Source organism: Heloderma suspectum, chromosome 6 (genome assembly GCF_057233095.1).
Source record: "Heloderma suspectum isolate Gila_16-S chromosome 6, 16-S_ref, whole genome shotgun sequence".
NCBI lineage: Eukaryota > Metazoa > Chordata > Lepidosauria > Squamata > Helodermatidae > Heloderma > Heloderma suspectum.
In genome coordinates, this window is record NC_139463.1 from 101,917,275 (window position 1) to 101,941,706 (window position 24,432).

The 24,432-nt window shown below is 47.6% G+C and overlaps 3 protein-coding genes across 3 annotated transcripts; 2 read left to right on the plus strand and 1 right to left on the minus strand.

Annotated features, from left to right (window-relative positions):
- Positions 1-69: 69 nt before the first annotated feature.
- Positions 70-7,669, plus strand: LOC146342126 (mpv17-like protein). The gene is given in 5 exon segments (XM_084807772.1): positions 70-360; positions 363-399; positions 480-550; positions 1,596-1,625; positions 7,508-7,669. Coding segments are annotated over 5 exon segments (591 nt in total).
- A 1,577-nt stretch (positions 7,670-9,246) lies between these two features.
- IZUMO2 (IZUMO family member 2) lies at positions 9,247-18,015 on the plus strand. The gene is made up of 7 exons (XM_084808475.1): positions 9,247-9,527; positions 11,763-11,837; positions 12,058-12,144; positions 13,819-13,839; positions 15,400-15,480; positions 16,991-17,114; positions 17,642-18,015. Exons 1-7 carry the CDS (start codon positions 9,287-9,289, stop codon positions 17,682-17,684), a joined length of 672 nt encoding a protein of 223 aa, XP_084664601.1. The 5' UTR covers positions 9,247-9,286; the 3' UTR covers positions 17,685-18,015.
- A 476-nt stretch (positions 18,016-18,491) lies between these two features.
- Positions 18,492-24,262, minus strand: IZUMO3 (IZUMO family member 3). The gene is made up of 7 exons (XM_084807774.1): positions 24,037-24,262; positions 23,855-23,932; positions 22,391-22,480; positions 21,427-21,444; positions 21,038-21,118; positions 19,229-19,319; positions 18,492-18,549 (listed from the first exon to the last, which is right to left on the minus strand). The coding sequence occupies exons 1-7, from the start codon at positions 24,260-24,262 to the stop codon at positions 18,492-18,494; spliced, it is 642 nt and encodes a 213-aa protein (XP_084663900.1).
- Between the last annotated feature and the right edge of the window lie 170 nt (positions 24,263-24,432).

Sequence of the window (24,432 nt, forward strand, 5' to 3'; positions counted from 1 at the left end):
TGAGAGAGCATCACCACCTCATGGTCATCCTGAGGAACGGCACTTCTGCCACACCCGCTCTGTACAGGAATGCATCTCCTGCATGGCTTGGTGCATCGCCATCCTTGGCTGGTGAATGTTGCCACCTATGGGACACTGTTTTCTGCAGCAGATGTGGCCCAGCAAGTGTTGTCTAGGCCCTGTCAGGATCACCTCAGGTATGATGGTCTGGATCTGAAGCAGACAGCCAGAGTGGCACTGGTGGGGTTCAGCTTCCATGCCAACTTCAACTATGTCTGCTTCCGAAGCCTGGAGCACTTTCTTCCAGGATCAAATGCTACCACAGTGTTAAGAAAAGTTGCTTGCGACCAGGTCATAGCCCCCCCCCCCCCCCCGTCACCATTGCAGCATTTTACATAGGCAAGAGAGAGTGGGGGTGGGTGGGGATGGGGCTTTTCAGACAGCGAGGTGGTTTTCAGATTATCTGTTGCCTTTTCCAGGTCTGACTCTCCTTGATGGCCAAAGTGACATCTTTGAGAATTTACGGGAGAAGTTTTGGCCAACATACAAGGTGTTTCTTATTTCTTATTGTATTTATTAGCATTATTTATAGATTGCCTTTCATCATAAAAGCTAACAAGGTGGCTTACAAGATAAAACTGATACAATAAAACAACAATAAAACATACAACCAAATATCCAGAATTCAATGAAGCCGGTACTGAGAATCAGGGTCTGGGAATGCCCCACATGAATAGGTGTGTTTTTACTAACTGGTGGAACAGCTGCACCATAGATGCCTGTCATATTTCCAAGAGGAGGTAATTTTTTCACAGTATGGGGGCCACCACAGAGAGGGCCCTGCTCTGAGGTTCTAACAGCAACGGTTCTAAAGGAGTAGGTGTGCTACGGTGTTACAGCAAATGCACACACAAAAGTGTCTTCCAGCACCTTAAAGACCAGCCTTCCTCATCCTGGTGCTGATGTGTTGTGTTGGACTACACATAGCTTGGCCAAAGGCTACTTCTGAGATCCTGTCAACATGAGAGTTAAACCAGAGACTTCCTCATTCACACCACAGTCTATCAGCCATGATGCTAAAGTAGCTCTTCAACCTTTGGACCAAGACCTGTCACTTCATATTCCAGAGAAAACCTACCAGCGACTGGTGACGTCTCCAGGTTTCTGAGCAAGACGCCCTCAATGGGCCCCTCCCCCAGTGAGCCTGCCTTCTCTCTGCCGTTGTCTCCAGCTGCTCTTGCTTCTCATCCTCCTTCTCATCACTGCTACCACTTGCTTGCTTGACAGGCGGAGAGCCAGGGAGCAAGCAGGCAGCGGCATCTGCTGCTCCTCCTCCTCCTCACCCCCACCATTGTCTGGGCCAGAGCAAGGGGCAGATGAACAAGCAGGTTGCAATGGTGAAGAGGAGGAGTGAGTCCAGGGGGCTTTTGTTACCTGGAGCAACTCCAGTTGTGGGCGCTCGGCAGGTGCCCAATGATGCCTACCCATGACACTGGCCCTGCTAACAATTCCGTACTGTTAAATCCAAGCACAATTAAGGAACCCTAACATTAGCCCTTATGCTAAATTTGCTTCTTCTTCTTTTTCTCCTTCAGGCTGGGGTGCTATGTTGGACTTTATTCCAGGTAAGTGTTATTGTCCTCTCTTTCCTTCCCTTGGCCTGAGGCCTGGGGTTGCCAATTGTTGTGGCGGGGCAGAGCTCCTGTGCCATTCAACAACCGCAGGACAGATAATTAATTTCCAGGTGAAGGTTTTCCTGGGATGAAGATGAACAAATGGGAAAAGCTTCAGCTGTTGCATTTCTGCCAGTTTGGGAGCCATTGAAAGGCACAGGAGGAACCTGGGACATATTATTTGAAATGCCATTGGTTCTTTCCCAGTGGCCACATAAATACACCATATTGTTACAAGGCTACAGAGATACATTAAAATAAGGGTGAGCCATCTCTAGGGACTGTCCCATTGAAATAAATCCAAGATGGCTGAAGGCAGTGGAGGCTGGTGGCTCCAATGTCAGTGGGGTAGTGAATCCGCTCCAGCTTTCAGTCAGAACTAGTGAGAATTCTAGTTCTTCACACCTTGGGTAGCTCCTTTAGAGCAGCGGTCCCCAACCTTTTTGGCACCAGGGACTGGTTTTGTGGACTACCCCCCCACACACCCCGAAATCCCCCTGGGACGGAGCCTACCTGGCGGCAGCTGGTCCAGGTCTGTCCCGGGGGGATTTTGGGGGGTGGCAGTGGGGTAGCTGCACCCAGACTGTGGACGCAAATGGCGTCTGGCATAGCCGACGCCATTTGCATCCCTGTTCTTCAAGTAATAGGCTATGTAAATCTTTACGTAGCCTATTACTGCAAAGAACACGGATGCAAATGGTGCCCGCTATGCCATTTGCGTCCCTGTTCTTTGCAGTAATAGGTTATGTAAAGATTTACGTAGCCTATTACTTGAAGAACAGGGACTCAAATGGCGTCCACTATGCGGACGCCATTTGCGTCCCAGTGGTTGGAGCCAGGCGGCAGCTCCGCGGACTCGCCGCGGAGCGGAGCTGGCCAGGGCTGGCGAGGATTCCGGGGGATGGACGGATCGCCTCCCCCCCCTCCCCGCAGACTGGTTCCTAACTGGCCACAGACCGGTACTGGTCCGTGGCCTGGGGGTTGGGGACCCCTGCTTTAGAGTTCTGACTGAAACCAAGAGCAGATTCACCACCCCACTGACATCAGAGCCACCAGCTTTCACTGGCTGAAGGAGGCTGGAGAATGATCTGTATGAAATGTCAAGAATCTTACTGTTCATTGCCGAGGTGAGTAGAGAGCCCCCTCCGCAAGACCCCGGGGGTTAGATCCAGACTTGGTCATACGTCGAATAAACCCACTGAAATCCAGGGAACTTCAGTTAGTCATGATTGATGTATGTCCCACTGATTTCAATAGGTCTACTCTAAGTATGACTACATCTGGATCCAGCCCCAGGAAGCTAATGGCCTCTGCCATTGGGAAGGAACCCATTCTCAGAAACGGCTGGATCTGTCTGCTGCCCCGTGTGGTGAGCCATGGGAGCGCAGTTGGCGGCTTCTCAGTCAAGAACCTTCGTGCCCTGGACTGACTCCACCTACCCAGGCTGCCCATTGGATACTCCTGGGTAGGAAGGAATGTAAAAGGATTTGGCTATTGGGCGGTGTAGAAATGTAATAAATAAATAAATAAATAATAAGTGGATTTCCTGTACCAGATGAGCCTTGCTGGAGGGACAAAGCACCCATGACTTTAAAGGCATAGCTAACAGCTACATCTTTTTTTCCCTTCTTTTTTCCTCTAGAGTAAGTGCAGGGTCCTGACGCCAAAGAGTGATCCATTTGCTTTAATAGACCACTATAAATTGCAGCCCCCTTCATGGATCACTGCCTTGTTGTGGCGAAGGGGCTTGCGTAACTCAGTGAAGCCGTAAGCTATGCCGTGCAGGGCCACCCAAGACGGACAGGTCATGGCGGAGAGTTCTGACAAAATGTGGTCCACTGGAGAAGGAAATGGCAACCCACTCCAGTATTCTTGCCAAGAAAACCCCATGGAACGTATCACAAGGCTAAAAGTTATGACACCGGAAGATGAGCCCCTCAGGTTGGAAGGTGTCCAATATACTACTGGGGAAGAGCAGAGGGTATTTCCAAGTAGCGCCAGAAAGAGTGAAGCAGCTGGGCCAAAGCCGAAAGGACACTCAGCTGTGGATGTGTCTGGTGGTGAAAAGAAAATCCGATGCTGTAAAGAACAATATTGTTTAGGAACCTGGAATGTCAGATCAATGAATCAAGGTAAGCTGGAGGTGGTCAAACATGAGATGGCAAGATTGAACATCGACATCTTGGGAATCAGCGAACTAAAATGGACAGGCATGGGCGAATTTAATTCAGGTGACCATCATATCTACTATTGTGGGCAAGAATCCCTTAGAAGAAATGGAGTAGCACTCATAGTCAACAAAAAGGTGGGAAACGCAGTACTGGGGTACAATCTTAAAAATGATAGAATGATCTCAGTACGAATCCAAGGCAAACCATTCAACATCACAGTAATTCAAGTCTATGCCCCAACCACTGATGCTGAAGAAGCTGAGGTTGATCGGTTCTATGAAGACCTACAACACCTTCTAGAACTAACACCAAAAAAAGATGTCCTCTTTATCATAGGGGATTGGAATGCTAAAGTAGGACGTCAAGAAATCACCGGGATAACAGGCAGGCATGGCCTTGGTGCACAAAATGAAGCAGGACAAAAGCTAATAGAGTTTTGCCAAGAGAACACGCTGATCATAGCAAACACTCTTTTCCAACAGCACAAGAGATGACTCTACACATGGACATCACCAGATGGTCAATATCGAAATCAGATTGATTATGTCCTTTGCAGCCAAAGATGGAGAAGCTCTATACAGTCAGTCAAAACAAGACCTGGAGCTGACTGTGGCTCAGATCATGAGCTTCTTGTTGCAAAATTTCGGCTTAAATTGAAGAACGTAGGGAAAACCACTAAACCATTCAGATATGACCTAAATCATATCCCTGATGAATATACAGTGGAGGTGAGGAATAGATTTCAGGGATTAGACCTGACAGACAGAGTGCCTGAGGAACTATGGACGGAGGTCCGTAACATTGTTCAGGAGGCAGCAACGAAATCCATCCCAAAGAAAAAGAAATGCAAGAAAGCCAAGTGGCTGTCTGATGAGGCTTTACAAGTAGCTGAGGAAAGAAGGGAAGCGAAAAGCAAGGGAGAAAGGGGAAGATATATTCAACTGAATGCAGAGTTCCAGAGAATAGCAAGGAGAGACAAGAAGGCCTTCTTAAATGAACAATGCAAAGAAATCGAGGAAAACAACAGAATGGGAAAGACTAGAGATCTCTTCAAGAAAATCGGAGATCTCAAGGGAAAGATGGGCATGATAAAGATGTGCAAAGATGGGCATGATAAAGGACAAAGAAGGCAGGGACCTAACAGATGCAGATGAGATTAAGAAGAGGTGGAAAGAATACACAGAAGAACTATACAGGAAAGATCTTAATGTCCCTGATAGCCATGATAGTGCGGTCACTGAACTTGAGCCGGACATCCTTGAGAGTGAAGTCAAGTGGGCCTTAGGAAGCATTACTAACAACAAAGCTAGCGTAGATGACAGTATTCCAGCTGAGCTATTTAAGATCCTAAAAGATGATGGTGTTAAAGTGCTGCATTCAATATGCCAACAAATTTGGAACACTCAACAATGGCCGCAAGACTGGAAAAGGTCAGTTTCCATTCCAATTCCAAAGAAGGGCAACGCCAAAGAGTGTTCAGACTAGTGTTGGACTAGGAGCTGGGAGATCCGGGTTCTAGTCCCCACTCGGCCATGGAAGCTCACTGGGTGACTTTGGGCCAGTCACAGACTCTCAGCCCAACCCACCTCACAGGGTTGTTGTTGTGAGGATAAAATGGAGAGGAGGAGGATAATGTAAGCCGCCTTGGGTTCCTTGCAAGGGAAAAAAGGCGGGGTATAAATGCAATAAATAATAAATAATAATAATTTTGCATGCCAGCAAGGTGATGCTCAAAATCCTACAAGCTAGGCTTCAGCAGTATGCGAACCGAGAACTACCAGAAGTACAAGCTGGGTTTCGAAGAGGCAGAGGAACTAGAGATCAAATCGCCAACATTCGCTGCATCATGGAGAAAGCAAGAGAATTCCAGAAAAACGTCTATTTCTGCTTCATTGACTACGCTAAAGCCTTTGATTGTGTGGATCACAACAAACTCTGGCAAATTCTTAAAGTGATGGGAGTACCAGACCACCTTACCTGTCTCCTGAGAAACCTGTACGAGGGTCAAGAAGCAACAGTAAGAACCAGACATGGAACAACTGAGTGGTTCAAAATTGGGAAAGGAGTACGACAAGGCTGCATATTGTCACCCTGCTTATTTAACTTATATGCAGAGTACATCATGAGAAATGCCGGGTTGGATGAATCAGAGGTCGGAATTAAGATTGCTGGGAGAATTATCAATAACCTCCGATATGCAGACGATACCACCCTAATGGCAGAAAGCGAAGAGGATCTCAACAGCCTCTTGTTGAGGGTGAAAGAGGAGAGTGCAAAAGCTGGTTTGAAACTCAACATTAAAAAAACGAAGATCATGGCATCTGGCCCCATCACTTCCTGGCCTATAGAAGGGGAAGAAATGGAAGCAGTGACAGATTTTACTTTCTTGGGCTCCAAGATCACCGCAGACGGTGACTGTAGCCATGAAATTAAAAGACGCTTGCTCCTTGGGAGGAAAGCTATGGCAAACCTAGACAGCATAGTAAGAAGCAGAGACATCACCTTGCCGACAAAGGTCCGTTTAATCAAAGCTATGGTTTTCCCAGTAGTAATGTATGGCTGTGAGAGCTGGACTATAAGGAAGGCTGAGCACCGAAGAATTGATGCTTTCGAACTGTGGTGCTGGAGAAGACTCTTACGAGTGCCCTGGACTGCAAGGAGGTCAAATCAGTCCATCCTAAAGGAAATCAACCCTGAGTGCTCATTGGAAGGACAGATACTGAAGCTGAAGCTCAAATATTTTGGCCACCTAATGCGAAGAGAAGACTCTCTGGAAAAGACCCTGATGCTGGGAAAGACTGAAGGCAAAAGGAGAAGGGGACGGCAGAGGATGAGATGGCTAGATAGCATCACCGATGCAATGAATATGAACTTGAGCATGCTCCGGGGGAGAGCGCAGGACAGGAAGGCCTGGCGTGCTATGGTCCATGGGGTCACGAAGAGTCGGACACGACTGAACAACATAAATTGCAGCAGTGAAGGTCCCAATCCAGATTGGGTCCACAGATGGGGGTGTGGGGGGAGGATGAAATGCCCCCTATCCCACTCCCAAGCTAGGGCCCTGATCTGGATTGGGGCCTGTGAGTTTAGTGTAGAGTAAAAAACAAAAACAAAAACATGTGTAGCTGCTTTGGGTCTGTGAAACAAGGCCTTCCTCTGGGTGTTCTGCTCACAGCCCACCACCCGAATTAGTCCCATGGCCAGGCTATTCTGTGTCATTAGTTTTAGTACATTCCGCCCAAAACAGGGATACCTGGAGAAGCAAATTTCATAAGGGGCCCAATAAATACAGGTGACTGACCCCATGTCTTACCCCATGGCCAGCCAGTGTGGTGTATTGGTTATAGTATCAGACTAGGACCGGGGAGACCTGAATTCAAATCCCTGCTCAGCCACCTAGAAAGCCAGTCATATTCTCTCAGCCTAACCTACCTCACAGGGTTGTTGTTGAAATAAAATGGAGTGAGGGTGGGGGAGGAGAACTATGTATTTCTTCTTTGGGTGAAAGGCGGGATAAAAATGTAACCAGTCAACAAAATACTACAAGGACTCATCCAGTCAGTCCCAGACTGGAGTAGGCATTGCCAAGGAAGTTGTGCTCCAGCCTCTGGACTGTTACCAGTTTATGGCTCCTCCCCTCCCCATCTCTCTCCCTTCAACCAGGCAGTGAATTTTATTGTTGCGCTACCCATGCTGCGCACAGCCTACGTGGGCGCCTGCTCCTTCCTGTGGACTGCTTTTCTCTGCTACCTGTGCCAAAGTGATGCCCATCAGGCCACCTCCCAGCTCTTCCAGGCAGTGCCAGGCTTAGCTGGGCTGTTTTGACTTCCAAAAGGAGAGAATCAAGTGAATGTGCCCTCTGAAAAATAACCAAGGGGCTCAATAAATGCTTATGTTGTCAAGTGATTATCTCTGCCCCACCCCCAGTTTGTAATTCTTGATCTTTGTAAATGGCGGTACTCAGAGTAATTCCTACCCATCTCCAAGGTGGGGTCTCTTTCAGACTTGGAGTGACATCGGCAGGTGGCATCAGTAGATCAAGTGCAGCAATAAAAGAGAAAATCCCCAAATGCTCCTAAATATTTATTAAAGAGTCCAAATCCTGTCATGTTTAGAGCCAAAATTCTCCTCCTCCTCCCTCACACACATATATGCATACACACAGACTTACTTTTGCTGAATATGTGAATTTTGATGAGACAGCTCTCTACTCCACTAGTCCTCACTATTTCTCCAGAAAATATAGCAGGCTCTGCTCCCTGGCCTCTTTCCCTCATTTTATCACAAGAAGAATTCTCCAACCCCCAGGAATCTTTAGATTCTAGCTCCATTCTGCCCTACCTTCAACAGCCCTCATGACCCCACTCTCTTCCCAGTGGCCATAAGAACCTTAGAAGAGGGCTCACCTCTACCTGTATTAATCCACATGCCAGCTGTGCTCTTTAAATCAGGCCCTGCTTCCCACATTCCACTGCGGTGCAGGAAACTGGAACTAGAGCTGCCAGTAGCAGGGCCTTTAGGGTGATGGCCCCCAAGCAGTAGGAACAATCTTCCTCTGAGGTGTGTAGTTGTAACTCCCTGCTTGCCTTCTGAAAGGGCTGTGGGTTGTACTGACCTATCTTATGGGGATGTTGCAAAGATTCACAGCAAGATTATGTAAGTGGAATGTTTTGAGCATTTTAAAAGAGTGTTCCATTGGCTCCTCTGAGATACCAGCTGCCTTTGGCTGTCCCTCAACTCACAGCAGCCATTCCATCAGGCTACCTGAATTGTTTCCATTTCAGCTGGTCGTTATAACAAATTTGTAAATTTAAGGAGTGCCTCAGTTTGCTTTCCCGCTCCTCCCTCCACTCCCCTTTTTCCTTTTCTGTCATGTCTTTTAGATTGTAAGCCTGAGGGCAGGGCTGCCTTGTTTATTTTATTGATCTGTTAGCTGCCTTGGGAGCTTTTTCGGTTTAAAGGCTGGGGGGGGGGGTAAAAATACTTTAACAAATAAATAAAAGTGCCTTCTAAATGCTAAGAACTAATAATAATAACTTCTCTGCCTGTACAAGATGATCAGGGAATACACACAGCCTTCCTCTTGGACATTTGTCATAACCTGTCCTTTAAAATACTCCCTCAGGAGAGAACCCAGGTATTCTGTTTGCCCTCAACTCCACAAGCTCTTAGGACAGGGGTGGACAACTTGTGGCCTTCCAGATGTTTTGGTCTACAACTCCCATTAGCCCCCAGCCAGCATAGCTAGTGGTGAGGCATCATGGGAGTTGTAGGCCAGAACATCTGGAGGGCCACATGTTGCCCATTCCTGCCATAGGACCTTCACTTGAATGGGAATCCTGAGCTCCAATCCGATGCACATTCCATAACCCGCCTCCATTGTGATGTCACTCTCTGCAGAACCTTGAGATCCCCCATTTCCCATGGCTTTTACACTCAGCCATGTTTTTCGCAGGCCTTCGTTTGCTGTTGCTGCTGCTTCTGGCCTGCTTTCCCACAAGCCTCTGGGGCTGTCTGCAGTGTGACCAAAAGTTTAAGGCGAACGTGGCTAAGCTCCGGACCGAGGTTGTGCCACGCCAGATCCACGACACTCGCCTCAAGGCACGGGCTGAAGTCCTCCTCCGGGGTCTCGAGGGGGATTTTTTCCTCCACTACGCCACCAGCCAGTTTTCTGGCTTTGCAGGTACAGTCTTGGCTCTGCTTAGCATGAGGATGGCCAGGCGCTCGGGATCATTCCTACAGGTAGTTTGACTGGGCAATGAACACACAGATTCCACTTGAAGAGTGTGAACAATCCAGCCATCTTTTCAGCTAAGATTGTGATGTTGCTGCTGAGAAAATGTCATCTATTTCCCAGGCTAGCAAATGAACTGCAATTTGTCAGCTACAGTATGAAATGTAGCTGTGTGAGGGTCACAGGCAGCGAGTGGCTAGTGCCTGTGAAATTGCTGGTAATGAGCAACACTTTCTTCACCATGCCCATGCCATTCAATGAACTTCTTAAAAGGATTGTTTCGACATATTTTTTCCCTTTTGTAGAGGTTGTGCAGTACTGCTGTCTCCTAGACCACATCCATGCAAGAGTCAGAGGCGAATTTGGGACAAATGGGGCAGAGACCCCTATCTGACTCCCACCCACTTGTGCCGGAAAGATCCCCCCACATACAGCTATATTTGCTCCAATGCACAGCCACCGAGGGCCACGCATGATCTGCTGTCCTCCATCAGCAATCTCAGTAGAATATTGAGCATCTGCCCTGCTCTCCACCCCATCAGCCCCTATGGGCACCAGCCATCATATGACATATATCTTTAAAAAGAAAAATTACATCCTTGATAATGCCACCAAGGCTGCCCCCTCCACATAGCTATGATGCTCTCCCTTTTCATGAAGCTTTCCTTTCTCTCTTGGGTTCTCTTATCTTACTTTTTAATACAGCTCTAGCTTGTCTGTTCCCCACATTTCCAGCAGTGAAACAGAGACCTCCCTTGCCTGAAAACAACTTTCTCAAACAAGCAGTTCCGTGGTCCCCAATATGGTTATGTCTGTGAAGAAAGGCTACCTTCCCCATGCACTGAATGCTGCTGATGCTACCTTGGATAGCTCCTGTAGAGTTCTGACTGAGACCTGGGGGGGATGCACAGCCCTACTGACATCGGAGCCACCACCCTCCACTGACTATTATTGTTATATTATTACTATTTATTGCGTTTATATCCCGCCTTTTTCCCTCTTGCAAGGAACCCAAGGCGGCGCACATTATCCTCCTCCTCTCCCTTTCATCCTCACAACAACCCTATGAGGTAGGTTGGGCTGAGGGTCTGTGACGGGCCCAAAGTCACCCAGTGAGCTTCCATGGCCAGCCACTACTGCTACGAATAGGTTGGATTCAGGATCTGTTACTGTGCAATCCTATGCATGCCTACTCAGAAGTAAGTATCACTGACCTCAATGGACTTACTCCCTGGTAAATGTGTAGGGCAGGGGTGGCAACTTGTGGCCCTCCAGATGTTTCGGCTTATAACTCTCCTGATCCCTCACCATTGGCTATGCTCGCTAGGAATGAAGGGAGTTGTAGGTCAAAACATCTGGAGGGCCACATGTTGCCTACCTCTGGTGTATAGGATTGTACCCTCAATCATGCTTTAGTCCCACTGAAATCAATGGAATAAGTTGGTCAGGACTAAAGCCCCATTGAAGTCAATGAGACTAAATCTTGACTAACCTTAGTCTGGGTGCAAGCCATTATTATTAAGACTATTATTTATTTGTTGTTATTATTAATAATCACACCATTCCAAGTGCATGGCACTTTACAAGACAACAGGTCCCTGCCCCAAGGGGCATACTGTCTAACATTTGACACAAGGAGGCAACAGAGGAAGGGGAAAAATCTACATTCATTCAGGGACATGTGCTTTGGTTTGGTTCCAGTAGCGCAGCAGGACTCATGAGCCGCCCAAAGGTCTCAAGGAAAAGGTGGGTTTGGGGGTTGAAGGAAGGGAGGTGGCACCATGTAGGTGTTCTGCCAGGCAATTCCAGCCATAGGGAACAGTAAGGAAAAAGGACAACAAAGAGCTGGAATATTGTGGTTATAGGATTACATCGGCTTTATGCTGCAGCAGCTTTCCCCAACCTGGTGCCCCCCAGCATGGTTGGTGTGGGGATGCTGGGAGTTGTAGTCCAACCCATTGGGAGGGCATCGGTTTGGGGGAGGCTGGGCTATAATATAGCACTGATTTTATTTTATTTTTAATTCATTTTTATCTGGAAAGATGCACAGTGTAGCTCTGCTCCTTGCAGACTCTCAGCAGTCATCGGCTATGCTCAGAGCTGCTCTGGCCCTCTCTGGGCAACTGTTGCAGGCTCTCTGCAGGTTCAGGCTGTGACAACCACTGGTCATTCTCTCCTTCCCAGTTAAAAGCAAAGTCGATGCCCTGATCCACGAAGTGCGGCTCAGCACAGAGCGTCTGTTTCAAGCCCGTCTTACAGGTGAGGATCCAAACGCCCAGCTCCCTTGAGTGCCCTGTTACTGGGATTACCATTCCCTGGGCCTCTCTAACCAATGCACCTCACTTGGCCCTTCTTCTCAATATGCTGTTACCAGGAAAGCTCTCCAGGACATTTAATGAAGGCTTGCAAGGGGAACACAACCTCCACCATCACCCCCCCCCCCGCCACCTTCCAATGTGTCTTCTTGATCTGTCCACAGACCAGGCTCTGCTGGAAGAACTGGTTGCATTCCGGAGGAAAACGACCATGAAGCTCAAGCAGGCATTAAAGGAACACCAGATGAATGGTACTGGGTCTTCCCCCCTCCCATCAGGACCAGTGCCAAGGGCAGGCCTGGTCGGGCACTTGCCAAGGGCCCACACCCCAGCAGGGGCCCACTGACAAGCGCTCCTGGAGTTGCTCCTCCTCTTCGCCATTGCAACCTGCTTGTTCACCTGCCTCTTGCTCTGGCCCGGACAAGGGTGGTGGGGAGATGGCGGAGCAGTGTCAGGGTTGGATCGGAGCCCAGAGAGCCCCAAAGCAGTTCTGATTCTGAGGAAGAGTTAGAAACCGCGGGAGAGGAACCCGCACGCTGTTCAGAGCAGCAGCCAGGGGGAGAGTCCCTCCCAGTACACATTCCTGAGAGTGATAGTGACCCTGGCAGGGAGAGGGAGGCGCAACAGCAGTTTCTGGATGCTAGGCGCCGGCGCAACCTCAAGCATGAGATGGCGGGCGCGGAGAGGCGGCGCTCAGCCTGCTTGGCGCAACGGCAACAGCGGTGCCCCGATGCCCCACGAGAAAGGGGTGGACTCTCTCCTCCTAGCTCATAAGTACAGAGGTTTCCCGCCTTCCCCTCCAACTGATTCCTAAGGTTAGAACCCCCGCGTAGGCAGCTCTCTTTAAATCTCACTCCAGGATCAAGCAATTGGCATCTGTAAGCGTCATTAGGTTGAGTGGGAATAAAGCCTTGGAAAAGAGCCCTATTGTCTGCGTGTTGATTCTGGCTACCTGAGGATTTCAGAAGGCAGGAGGGGCGATCTCCTGACAAGCAGCAGCAGATGCCACTGGCCCGCTCACTGGCTCTCTGGCTGTCAAGCTAGCAAGTAGTAGCAATGATGAGAAAGAGGAGGGGGAGCAGCTGGTGACATGGCCGAGAAGAAGGAGGCTCACGGCGGGAGGGCCGGCTGAAGGTGTCTTGCCCAAGGGCCCTCCAGAACCTGGAGCCGGCACTGATGTATTTGTACCACCCTTTGAGCATTTTCAACCCTGATTTGGGATCCTCTCCCAGATTTTGAGGTCTATTCCCCACCCACTCCACAACTAACATCAAAACTAGCAGAATCACTAGAATTACTGTCCAGCACCTACTTGTTAAGGTGCAATAAATAAATAAGCAATGACTTGTTACTGTCAGTTGTTATTTAATATTAATGTTATTATTAAGAATAAACCTGGTGTCATTCAGGCTGGATAAAAGGGAGGTTCCGGATGGACAAAAGGAAGTACTTCACACAATACAAAATTAACATGTGGAATTATCTGCTACGAGGCTCAGCAATGGTTACTTGCTGAGCGGAATCAAGTGTTAAAGCTTCTCCTGGACTGCACCACTTGAGGGCAGAGGTGGAGATGCTGTAAGTTTGAATGTTCCCATCAGAGGGAAAACCCCATGCACATATAAAAATTGCGTATCAGGGAGAAGGCTAGGCTTTCTCCTGACACCATGCCGGAAATGTTCTTCATGAGGAAGCATTCAAACATACAACCTAAGCCCCCCACACACACACTCTGAAGTGGAACAGTCTGGTAAAAGCTTTATCATCTCATTCTGCTGACTGTATAAACTAGAATATTTTGGTCCTGGAAAACAAGGAGACTGAATAGTCTTGTTGGGGATGTGAAAACAAATCTGCGGATAATAGAACATCTGGGAAACGCATGTACACTCATTTTTGGACTCTCTCTTCCCCTTTCCTCACAGCTTGCAACAAAGAAGACTGTGGTAAGTTAATCTAGTTGCATTGCTGACTATTAGAGGAGGGGAATCTAGCAGATGAAAGCTGGTGCGGTTCTGTGGTGAGAGCACGTGGCTTGGGAGCAGCTCACGGGTGGCTGCCAGCAGTTCCAGGGAGCAAAGAGAAGGGAGCTGAAAAGTGTCTTGCATGCATGGAGAACAGGGGTTCCGGAGAGATTGTCGGTACTGCTGTTTCCAGCTCTGCTCATGCCTCAGAAGGAGGAAGAGCCGGTGGCAACCTACAGCAGGGTGAAGAGAGGGAAGGCGGGTGGCTCAGGGAGCAACCTCAATGGCAGGGGTGCTGAACGTCTTTCAGCCCAAGAGCCGAGGCTGATTTCCAGTGGTGGGTTGGGCCAAAGGCAAAGGAGGCAGGGCCCCAAACCCAAAAGACATCAGATGTTCGCTTAAAGTTCTTACTGCCAGTAGCTAAGCCTTAGGAGAGGCATTTCAGCCTTTTAGAATGGGGAAAAGACTGCACAAAAGCCAGGAAAATCACCAAGTGGATCAGCAGTTGGGGGAAAGGGGGAGTGACCTTTTGCCCCACCCCCACCCCAAGGGCCAGATTAGGCCCCCAGGTCTGAGGTTCTGCACCCCTGCTTGATGGGTTGGACAGAGACATTTCGGAAACCAAAGTATATATTGTCAAGACTGGAATTTGTGGGGGGGGGTCTCAGAAGGGTGGCCACTTGAAATCATCATAAAAGAGTGGACTGATCTGCATACCATTTGCATACGCCAATTCACATGTATAGCTGCTTTCAAAATAATAACTATTACGGAAATAGAAATACAAGACCTCTCACCAGAGTGGAGAAGACTGACTAGTTGACCTGGGTGTCTGCTGCTCAGCCTGCTGTCTGGGTGTTGGTAACCATGGATGAGCAACTTCAAGGCCTCCTCTGCCTCTCCCTTCTTAAGGTTCTTTGACTTGAAACCAGACTTGGACTGGACAGCCCATCAAAGAGAGGGCACTTTCCAATAGGGGCCTGTCTTCTGAAAAGTAGGCTGCCCTACTACTCAGGCCACTGCTTAGGATCCCAGGCTTGGGGGCATTTCATTTTTATTTGGTTCAGGGGGCTGCTGTCACAGACTATGGAATCAACTATCCACTCGACAGCTAAAACAAATGGTACAAACAGTTCATCTTCATCTGTAAAGCTAGCAGCATGGGTTTGTCCTAACTTTTGTGTGTTCTCTAAAAACATTTGCTGGAATATTACCATGATGAGTGCCAGGACTGACCAAATGGAGGAGGAGGAGCAGAAAACAATCCTCATCAGACCAACATACGAATCTATGGCCTTGTATGTCATGGGACGACTCCGATGTTCAAAGATTCTGCTCCTCCCAATTTTAGGAATTTTGTACATCTCTGGGATAAAGAGTGTTGGAATTGCACTTGGCAGGCTTTGCTCAAAGATGTTCAAATCCTTGCTCAGCCATGGGCTCTGGAGGTGTTCTAGAATCAGTATTGTTCTGAGGTTGGTGTTATTCACACTTGTTTCTTTCTCTCTCTTTCTCTCTCTCCCTGGCCTCCCACTCTTGCAGTCTGGCTCAAATATAAAGTGCTTAATTGCAAAGGATGCCAAGAGACGGCTGCTGTTTGCTTGACACTAAGTCAGTGCTTTGGTAAGCTGGGAAGGTTTAGCTGGGGGTGGGCATTGGGTATGCGGGGCAGGAGATGTTATATGTGGTAGCAAGCAACTGGATTTTGTTTCTGGGAGGCTGGTGTGTCAGACTGAGTTTCTGCCGGGATTCCCATCCCTGTTCAGGGGTGGGCAACTTGTAGCCCTCCTGATGTTTTGGCCTACAACTCCCATCAGCCCTAGCCAGCATAACCAATGGTGAAGGATTCTGGGAGTTGTAGTCAAAAACATTCTGGAGGACACCCTTGGTTCAGAGAAGGCCTGATGTGGTTGCTTTTATAGGAGTCAGGAAGTACCTCCTCACCTGGAGGAGCCTATGGCTGCTAAGAAGCTGTCTTAATGGTCTGGTTGGTTGCCCTGTGGTTGCCTTCTTTGGCTAGTGGTGGCACAAAGATCCAGATGTGAAACCCGACAGGAGGGATGGTAGCAGAGCCCTAAATGGCCTGAATCAAGTTATTTGAAGGACCACCTGCACTTCTATGAACCTGCCCAGTCCCTAAAATCAGTGACAAAGGTCCTGCTCCCATGCCCACCAATAAAATTGATCAGGTTGGTGGGTGTAAGAGACATAGCCTTTTCTGTAGTGGCCCTATCTTTATGGAATGCCCTTCCACATGAGGAATAACTGGCTCCCTTCCTGACTATCTTTAAATGGACCATAAAGACCTAGATGTTTCAGACTGCTTTTAACTTGATGCTAGTCTACATTTTATAATTTGCATCTTATGGTTTTAACTGTCGCTGGTTTTTTGTTTGTTTTTTGAGGTTGAGTTGAGAAGATATTTTAATGCTACTGCTTTAGTTAACTGTTGTAATTGTTGTATTTTTCTTATTTTTGTAAACTACTTTGAGAAAGCTTTGCCCTTAAAGGCAGTAGATAAATATATGAAATAATAATTTTAAAATAATTAGGATTCAGATTTCACTTGAATACACTGAAAGGGTGTGTGTGTGCGTGTGTATGTTGCCATGTCCACCAGAGGGCAGCACTTACTCATAAGTGTCAAACAGAGGCTCACAAAATTGATCACAAGTGAACATTTTAACACACACACCTGCACAAAGTTATGGCAGAGGAGGGAGTTTTGAGGGTCCCATATTGATCCTACATGCTCAAACCTGTACCTCTGCCACATTAGAAGGCTTTAGTTCCTCAGGACTGAAGAAATGTCATGCCTGAAAGACAAGGGGATTCATTTGAATTTGACTCAAAATAATTCTAAATGCTAGCATATACAGTGGAGGCTGGTGGCTCTAAAGTCAGTGGGATAGTGTATCTGCTCCTGGTTTCAGTCAGAAACAGTCGGAACGCTAAAGGAGCTATCCAAGCTGGCTGGGGGATCCTGGGAGTTGAAGTCCAACACATCTGGAGGGCATCAGGTTGGGGAAGGCCAGAGTAGGACGTGTTATGTGGGGCAGGAACTCCATCTGGGGAACAGGAAAGACAGAGGTTCTCCTCCTTCACGCACCAAATTTGGGATCTCTGCCTGCAGTTGATGCCCAGGAGCGCCTGTCACTTCGCTTTGGACAGCCCCTGAAGGACCCCGATATTGCCCGAACTGGACTCTCCATCGTCCTGTGTATGGGTGGACTGCTATTTGTGGTGATCATAGGCGTGTGAGTATAAAAAACAGCCGCTTCTACCTCAGCATCAGCTATGATCCCCCTGCCCTTGAAAAAGGACCCCTCTGCCTTGCTATGAACCTCCCTGGTTATCCAGAACTGCGCAAGACGCTCTTCTGAGGACATTAATCACCGAGGCCTGTTTCTCGGGCACACGTGAAAGGGGAGTCTCCTGCGTTGCTCCCAAACAGTGGATTGTGCTCCCTCAGGAACTACGATTGGCCCCCATTCTCTTGGCTTTTAGAAAGGGTGCAAAGGGTGCATCTTTTCAATTTAGCCTTTTAAAATGTGTTGTTTTTAATGTTTTTAATGCTCTTGTTTTTATGCTCTTAAGGTTTTATTGTTTAAAATTGTTGTACACCACCTTGACGGCTTTTTATCAGATAAGTCAGTATACAAATGTTATAAGAAATAGCTTGCTCCCCGCTCCCCAACCCAAGTTATCTGTAACTCACTCAGCACTAGTTAAAGGGGTAGGGAAGGCTTGTGCTGGGGACACTAATTTGTTCCTTTTTTCTCAGGATTCTCATGTACTGGAGAAACCGGCTATTGGTATACGTTTAGCCAGGATCTACTCTCTTCTCACCCCGAAGGCTGGAAGGGTTCCCCTTAAGCCTCCAAACTGTAAAGCCTTGGATTCGGTCCATGTAGCCTTGCCACAATTATTTGTTTATTAAAAATATTTTTATACTGCCCTTCATCTCACAAAACTAGGGTGGTATAGAAAATGTAATGTAAAAATCCTAAAATATACAAAGGAAACAGTAAACCAACTTCAGCTACAACAATAACGATAACAAAAACCTTTGCAGCTTTTCTGCCCCAAATCATTGTTTCTTCTTCGGACCCACACAATCCTCTCCCTCCCATAATAAACACAAACCCCAATTGTTGTAAACTCACTCCATTTTGTGTGTCTGCAAGTATCTGGCATTAACTCTTGGTTCCTTCCAGCCGAAGAACCTGGATGACTGGGCAACCCCCGCTTCCTACTACTAATCCACTAGGCATCACTTCCCTCTTGGAGGACCCAGGAGGAGGACGACAAACTCATAGGAACATAGGAAGATGCCTTATACCGAGTCAAACTATCAGTCTATCTAGCCCTGGATTGTCAACACTGACTGGCACCAGCTTTCCAAGGTTACAGGCATGAATTTTTCCAGCTCTACCTGGAGATGCTGGGAATTGAACCGGGGACCTTCCGCGTGCAAAGCAGGTGCTCTACCACCGAGCCACAGCTCTGGTCGAAACAGGAACATTCTTCTTCCGCATACAAGTGTAATTGTTTTATTTGTTCTAACCAGTTAAAGATCAAGCACGCATTGGAGGAGGGGGTGTCCTTGAAGAGTCTTCTGCCCTCTAGCACACCTAATGGGCCAATGCTTTTTGCCACATCTTCTTCCTGTGCTTGAAACACACCAAGTACCTGGAAGCGGGGAAGTGTTTTAGTAGAGGAAGAGAGATGCCTGGGTGTTCTGGAACTGGAGTGGGCCCTAATTCACACATAGCAGCAGAACGAGGTAGTAGAATGCTGAGGGGACTGTACCACCTTAGTAGGAGATATCCTTTTGTTAATATACTCCTCCACATAAAAACTCCCACAAAGCATAAAGGAAGCATGCATTGACTCAGTTTGGTCTAAGTTATCCTGTGTCAATAATTCAGGTTTTCAAATTATTTCGTATTTAGTGGCAAGATAGGGGAGGTGAAAAAGACAAATGAGAAGGAAGTTACAGACATGGAGACATTCCTGAGTTTTCTGTGGAAACTTGAGGGCCAAAAATCTTCATGTTCTATTTTAATTAAGCTGATATTCTCAGAATTCTGTACCACATTCGGTGCTTGCTGCAGGGATACTCCTCCTGAGATGCCTGGAGAACAAACAGCTGTGCAACAACTTAACTGAAACAGCAGGCAGCAAGAACTCCCAGATGCTTTAGGAGGGGAGTATGGTCTTGTGAATCACAATAGGGTTTATGGGACCGATAACCTGTGGCTTCTTTGGGAAGGAAGGCATGTACGGACAGGTGGATCAGGAAACCTAAAAGTTTGGACTCCTGAATCCCACGGGAAAGTGAGGGGACTCGACAGAGCTGTCTACTTACACAAGCGCAGCTGAGGTCAACAACACGGACTCACAAACAAGGAACACGTAAAGAACAACTTCATTGTATTCTGCAAGGCGTCTGTCTTCCACTAGGAGGAGACAGAAACACCCTGTTAAGCTCTTTTGTTGATTGGAAGTTGGGCACCAGAGGTCGAAGTCCTCGGGCTCCTTCACACTGGGCTTTTATCCTGCGATTGAGATTGCTCCCTCACGGAAGTTTGCAGGCTCTTCACATGATGCCTCCAGGGTGTCTCCTGCACTAAATGCACCTCGTTCTGTTTTTAAACGGATCGCAGATAATGAGCTATCAAGTTACCCCGTTGTGTTCTGCTTCAGTTTCCTCCGTGAAAAGAGTTAAAGCGGCAAGAAGAGGAGTGAGATCAATGAAAGACAATGGAAGACTCAAACATGGGGAGAAGGAGGGGGAAAGGAAGCACGTGTAAAGGGAGTCCGTTGTGATCCTGCATTTAAAACGGAAGCAGAAAGCCCCGTTTTAAATGCAGGATTTTAGGCTGGTGTAGAAATGCCCTTAGTGTGGAGCCAGAGGGGCCCAACAAGGAAGTGAGTGGGGGCATGTGTTTCCTGTGAGAAGCTGGTTTGGGGAGCCAGTTGTAAGGGCAGAGAGCAGATGCACCCATTGAGCGCATATTGTCAGAACAATTTTTGTTACAGGTTACTAGGAGAGCACCAGCATGTGTGTGTGTGTGTGTGTGTGTGTGTGTGTGTAGCAGCGCTGGAACTAAAATAAAATGTCACATAAATGTCACATAAAGATTCTGAGTGACGTTAAATCCAGCAAAGTTTATATCGTATAATTCTGAGTGACGATCACCCTCCTAAGAAATCATGAATATCTCTATCGCTCCTAGAAGAACTAAATAAATTGCACAAGCGAACTACCTAGGAATATCGCATTTTAAGTGAAGAGAAAGCCGAAAAGCTTATGCAGAAATAGCTACCTTTCCTGTTTGACTGAAACACAAACCCTGACAACCAAAAGCTGGGCATGGAAGCAAGCAGGCTCAGCCCACCAAATAAAAACATAATATAAAACGGCAAGCATCTCCTCCAATCTGAAAGTTTTACTCAAAGCTTATTAATTTGATACAGCAGATTTAGAGATCTTCAGATTCCTGGATATTGACATGCAAATTCAGAATATGAAGCACTTATGACCACTGTGGTTGCTTCAGCTCAGGATGGGGACTCAGATGCCCTAAAAACTAATGGTGCAAACCTATGCATGTTTAGACAGAAAAAAGTCCTACAACTCCCAGCATTCCCCAGCCAGCTAACTTTTTTCTGTCCAGACATGCATAGGTTTGCACCCTAAATTAATTGTTTGCTGCCAGTTTCCTCTTCTGGCCCAGCTTCCTGTCCTGTTTTTGGTTCACCTTGCACCATGTGTATGGCTTCTTCCTGTCTCTTATCCACCACCACCACCACCTATTATTGGTTCTTTTCTTTCATAACCATTTCCATCTCCTTTCTACTTGCTCTCTGTTCACTGGGTTGCCATCTCTTTACCCAAACTAGGATAGCCGGCCTCTGAACTCATGTTTCAACTGCCAATTGGTTTACCTCACATGTGGCCCTTGGGGGATCTCTCCTGCAGCCCGCCGAGTGCCCTAGCCCCCATCCAAGATTCGCCATGATGATGATTAGGTTGGGAGTAGGTGATTGGGTCAAGGTCACCCTGTGGAAATTCAAACCCAGGTCTCCCTGGTCAAAGTCCAACTCTTCAACCCCAAAAGGGTTTATTGGACGCAGAACCTCAAAGCACCCCCCTTTCTGTCCCCAGTCATACCTCCACAGAGTTCTCCATCAAAACACTGGGTGGCGATACGTAGGCAGGTCCAGCAATCCAAAACGGGACCCTCAGTCACCGCTAGGAAAAGATGAACGTCATGGTTGGGAACCACCATTTGCTAGGGAACATGGGCAAGAGGGTGCTGTTGCACTCATGTCCTGCTTATGGGCGTCCCGTGGGCAGCTGGTTGGCCACTGTGTGAACAGAATGCTGGACTAGATGGATCCTTGGTCTGACCCAGCATGGCTCCTCTTAAGTTCTTATGTTCTTACCAGGCTGCTGCAGGGGGGCATCCAGTTCCAATAGAGGAGGCTGCATGGGCTGACTGAAAAAAAAAGGGCAATGGGGAAGATTCTGAGGTGACGTTAAAATTCTTTGATACTTACTACAGTCCTCTGAACAAGCTGAAGGTTAGGATGAGAGTGGAAGAAGAAAAGAGAGAAGATTGGTTTAGAGACCTAAAACTCAGAGGGACCTTTCCTTAGTGTATGCAATTTATTTATAGACTCACTTATATGGTGCCTTATAACAAAATGTTCTCCCAGCAGCTCAAACAATAAAACAAGTTAAAAACACAAGGACAATAATAAAAAATTTAAAATGTCTGGGAGAAATGTCTTTGCTTGGTGCCAAAAATACAAGTGTAGATGCCGGGTGAGCCTCCTCTTGGGGAGGGCATTCCATTAATGGGGTGCCACAACTGAGAAGGCTCTCTGTCTTGAAGCCACTCGCCTAACTTCCTTCACCAGGGGCCCCATGACCAGGGCCTCCAAAATTGACCTAAGGGTCTGAGCAGGTACATACGGGAGGAGGCGTTCCGTTAGAATAAAGGACAATTATGTGCTAGCTAACTTGTTAAGTGAGGCAGCACAAGGAACCCAACTGAATACCAATACAATGGTTACTTTTTATATCTTATGTTGAAGTTCTTCCTCCAAGCAACCATGTACCTCCTAAATACAAATGTGTGTATTTTTAATCTGCAATGGTTAATGCAATTCACCCTACTCTCTTTGTTTTTTCTTGTTCCCCTAACAACAGACCTCACTTAACTGGTAACATGTAATTCAAAAAGCACAATTGGTCTTTATGGGTGTATTTGTAGTCTGCCCCCCCGCCCCCATTTTTAGCTGTATACTTTTAGTTGTATGTTCTTTTCTTCTTAGCTCCAACATTTATCTTACTTTAGGGAAAAGAAACCCCTCATCCAGCTGTGACTACAGCCCTGGATCCAGGAGCCTCCCCTAACTATTTGGGGTTAGGAAGTGAAGGTTAGTTCAGTGGCTTGGAGCAAGGGATGCTGGGAGTTGAGCTTCCTGGTTTCCCTGCCCTTCCCTTCAGGATTGGTACCAAGGTCGGCGAATTTCTCCAGCATCTGCTGCATGTGGTTTCGCAGGGAGACCCTGAGCTGGTACATGGAAAGTTGCCACAGGAAAACTCCTAAGGGAGCGGAAGGAGAAAGAGATAAAAGTTGCAAAGGGAGGGGCAGAGAGAGGGAATTCCTACCAACCTGGATGACAATTCCAGCCTGACAAAGTTGGATGACTCTGAGCTAAATGCTCAAAGGAGCTCAAGGCAGGACGGGTTGCCTCCTCAACACCCCTGCTCCCCAGCAGGATTCTTGTTCCCAGGAGTAGGCAACTTGTGGCCCTCCAAAAATTTTGGCCTACAAGTTCCATCATCCCTAGCCAGCATTCCAATGATGAGGGGTCATGGGAGTTGTAGGCCACAACATCTGGAAGGCCACACAAGTCGCCCACCAGTGCTTTAACAGCAGTACAGCAGCCAAAAACTCAACTCATTTAAAAGACAACAAGTTTTAGGTTTCACATACATTTAGGATTAGGAATATGCTTTGGGCGAATGCTTACATTAAAACCATCTGTCCTGGTTTTGCTGGATTCCTTCGGGTTTGTACAACCCATGGCCCACCAAGCCAAATGCAGTCCACCAGGCACATCTTGTAGCCATGTGGCTCACAGCTCCCTGTACCTATGGAGCCAAGCAGGCAGCAAAAGCAAGAAGATGGCTTAGCATGGCCCTGTGTCCTAGTTTACAGAGGACAATCCTCTCTTTGAAGGGCTGGCTGGTCCGAGTCTGGTTTAAAGGTGAAGGACCATAAGAAGAAGGGAGAGCAGCAGAGGCCTTGAAGCTGCCCATGAACAGGTCACAGCTGGGCAGCAGGGCGAGCAGGCACACAGCTCTCCTCATCCCAGTCTGCCCCCATCATGGTGAGATGTTCTGGTCTTTAAATTATACCAAATTATTTCTAAATTTGCATTTAAACATATCACTTAGCATTTGCAAATTGTATGCAAATGTGTCCTCTTTTGTTTTGGTGATGCATTTCCTCTTTTGGGTTGATACCTAAGTGGTCACCTGAGGCTCACTGAATCCCTGGTGGGCCACCCTACATTTGAGCTGCATTTGACATGGTGGATCACCAGTTGTCCAGACCTGGCTTACTTTCATCTTGGGTTAAGCAGTAGGTAAGGTGGATCAAAACTTCAAAGTGTAGGGCAACTTTCTCCCAATCTGGCGCCCTCCAGATGTGATGGACTACAACTCCTATCATCCCCAATCAGCACAGCCACTGGTCATGCCAGCTGGGGATGCTGGGAGTTGCAGTCCAAGACCATGTTGGTGAAGGCTGGTTAGAACAACCTGATTTATATATGTATTTGATTGACTACTCTCCAGATTTAATAGACTTATGAGATTTAAGTAGAAACTTAGTGTATGAAGGCAGGAGGTGCCCATTACCCAATCTCAGCCGTAATTCCCATATCTAGCGTCCTCGTTTCCCCTGCTCACCTTTCCACGTGCTATTTTTCTTGATTGCTCTCAACTGACTGATAATGTCTGATTTGAGAGATGTCACTCCTCGGACATCTGCAAAGAAACACATTCACAAATGTAACCCAGGATGTAGAGCCAGACACAAATGTAACCCCAGCTTTCCCAGCCCTGCTGATGCTTCTCCATTCAGGTCGCACCCAGTACTCGCTCGTATTTCTTTTGGAGGAAGGTGCTGTGCAGATCAGCCAAGGCCTTGATGTGCCGTTCCATGAGGGTGCTGCGGTCAGGTAGGCCTTCCGGCAGTGTTTCCTTCAGCACGGTCACCACAGAGTCCAAGAAGTGGCGGTCACATTGAAGGCAACCGGCCACTGCTCGGAGGGATAATAGCCACAGGAGGAAGGCCAACAGGAATTGGGGCACCATTGCCACAGCAACTGCCTCCCTATCAGGGCCACATGCACCGTTGCCAAGGCAACCTCCTCTCTGAAAGACAAGTACTTCCTTGATGCAGGGAAATGTTGCCAAGGAGAGAGGCAGTGTGGTTGGCATGAGTCTCTTGTGATGCCAGAAGTAGAACAGGAAGTGATGTATGA

Bases quoted from the DNA above. Each gene is read 5' to 3' on its own strand.
- IZUMO2 (XM_084808475.1), top strand. From the start codon at position 9,287: ATGTTTTTCGCAGGCCTTCGTTTGCTGTTGCTGCTGCTTCTGGCCTGC. The intron at 11,838-12,057 runs GTGAGGATCCAA...ATCTGTCCACAG, and splicing joins GTTTCAAGCCCGTCTTACAG to ACCAGGCTCTGCTGGAAGAA. The intron at 12,145-13,818 runs GTACTGGGTCTT...CTTTCCTCACAG, and splicing joins AAAGGAACACCAGATGAATG to CTTGCAACAAAGAAGACTGT.
- IZUMO3 (XM_084807774.1), bottom strand. From the start codon at position 24,262: ATGGTGCCCCAATTCCTGTTGGCCTTCCTCCTGTGGCTATTATCCCTC. The intron at 22,481-23,854 runs GTGAGCAGGGGA...CCGCTCCCTTAG, and splicing joins GAAAAATAGCACGTGGAAAG to GAGTTTTCCTGTGGCAACTT. The intron at 19,320-21,037 runs GTATGACTGGGG...GTCTCCTCCTAG, and splicing joins TGATGGAGAACTCTGTGGAG to TGGAAGACAGACGCCTTGCA.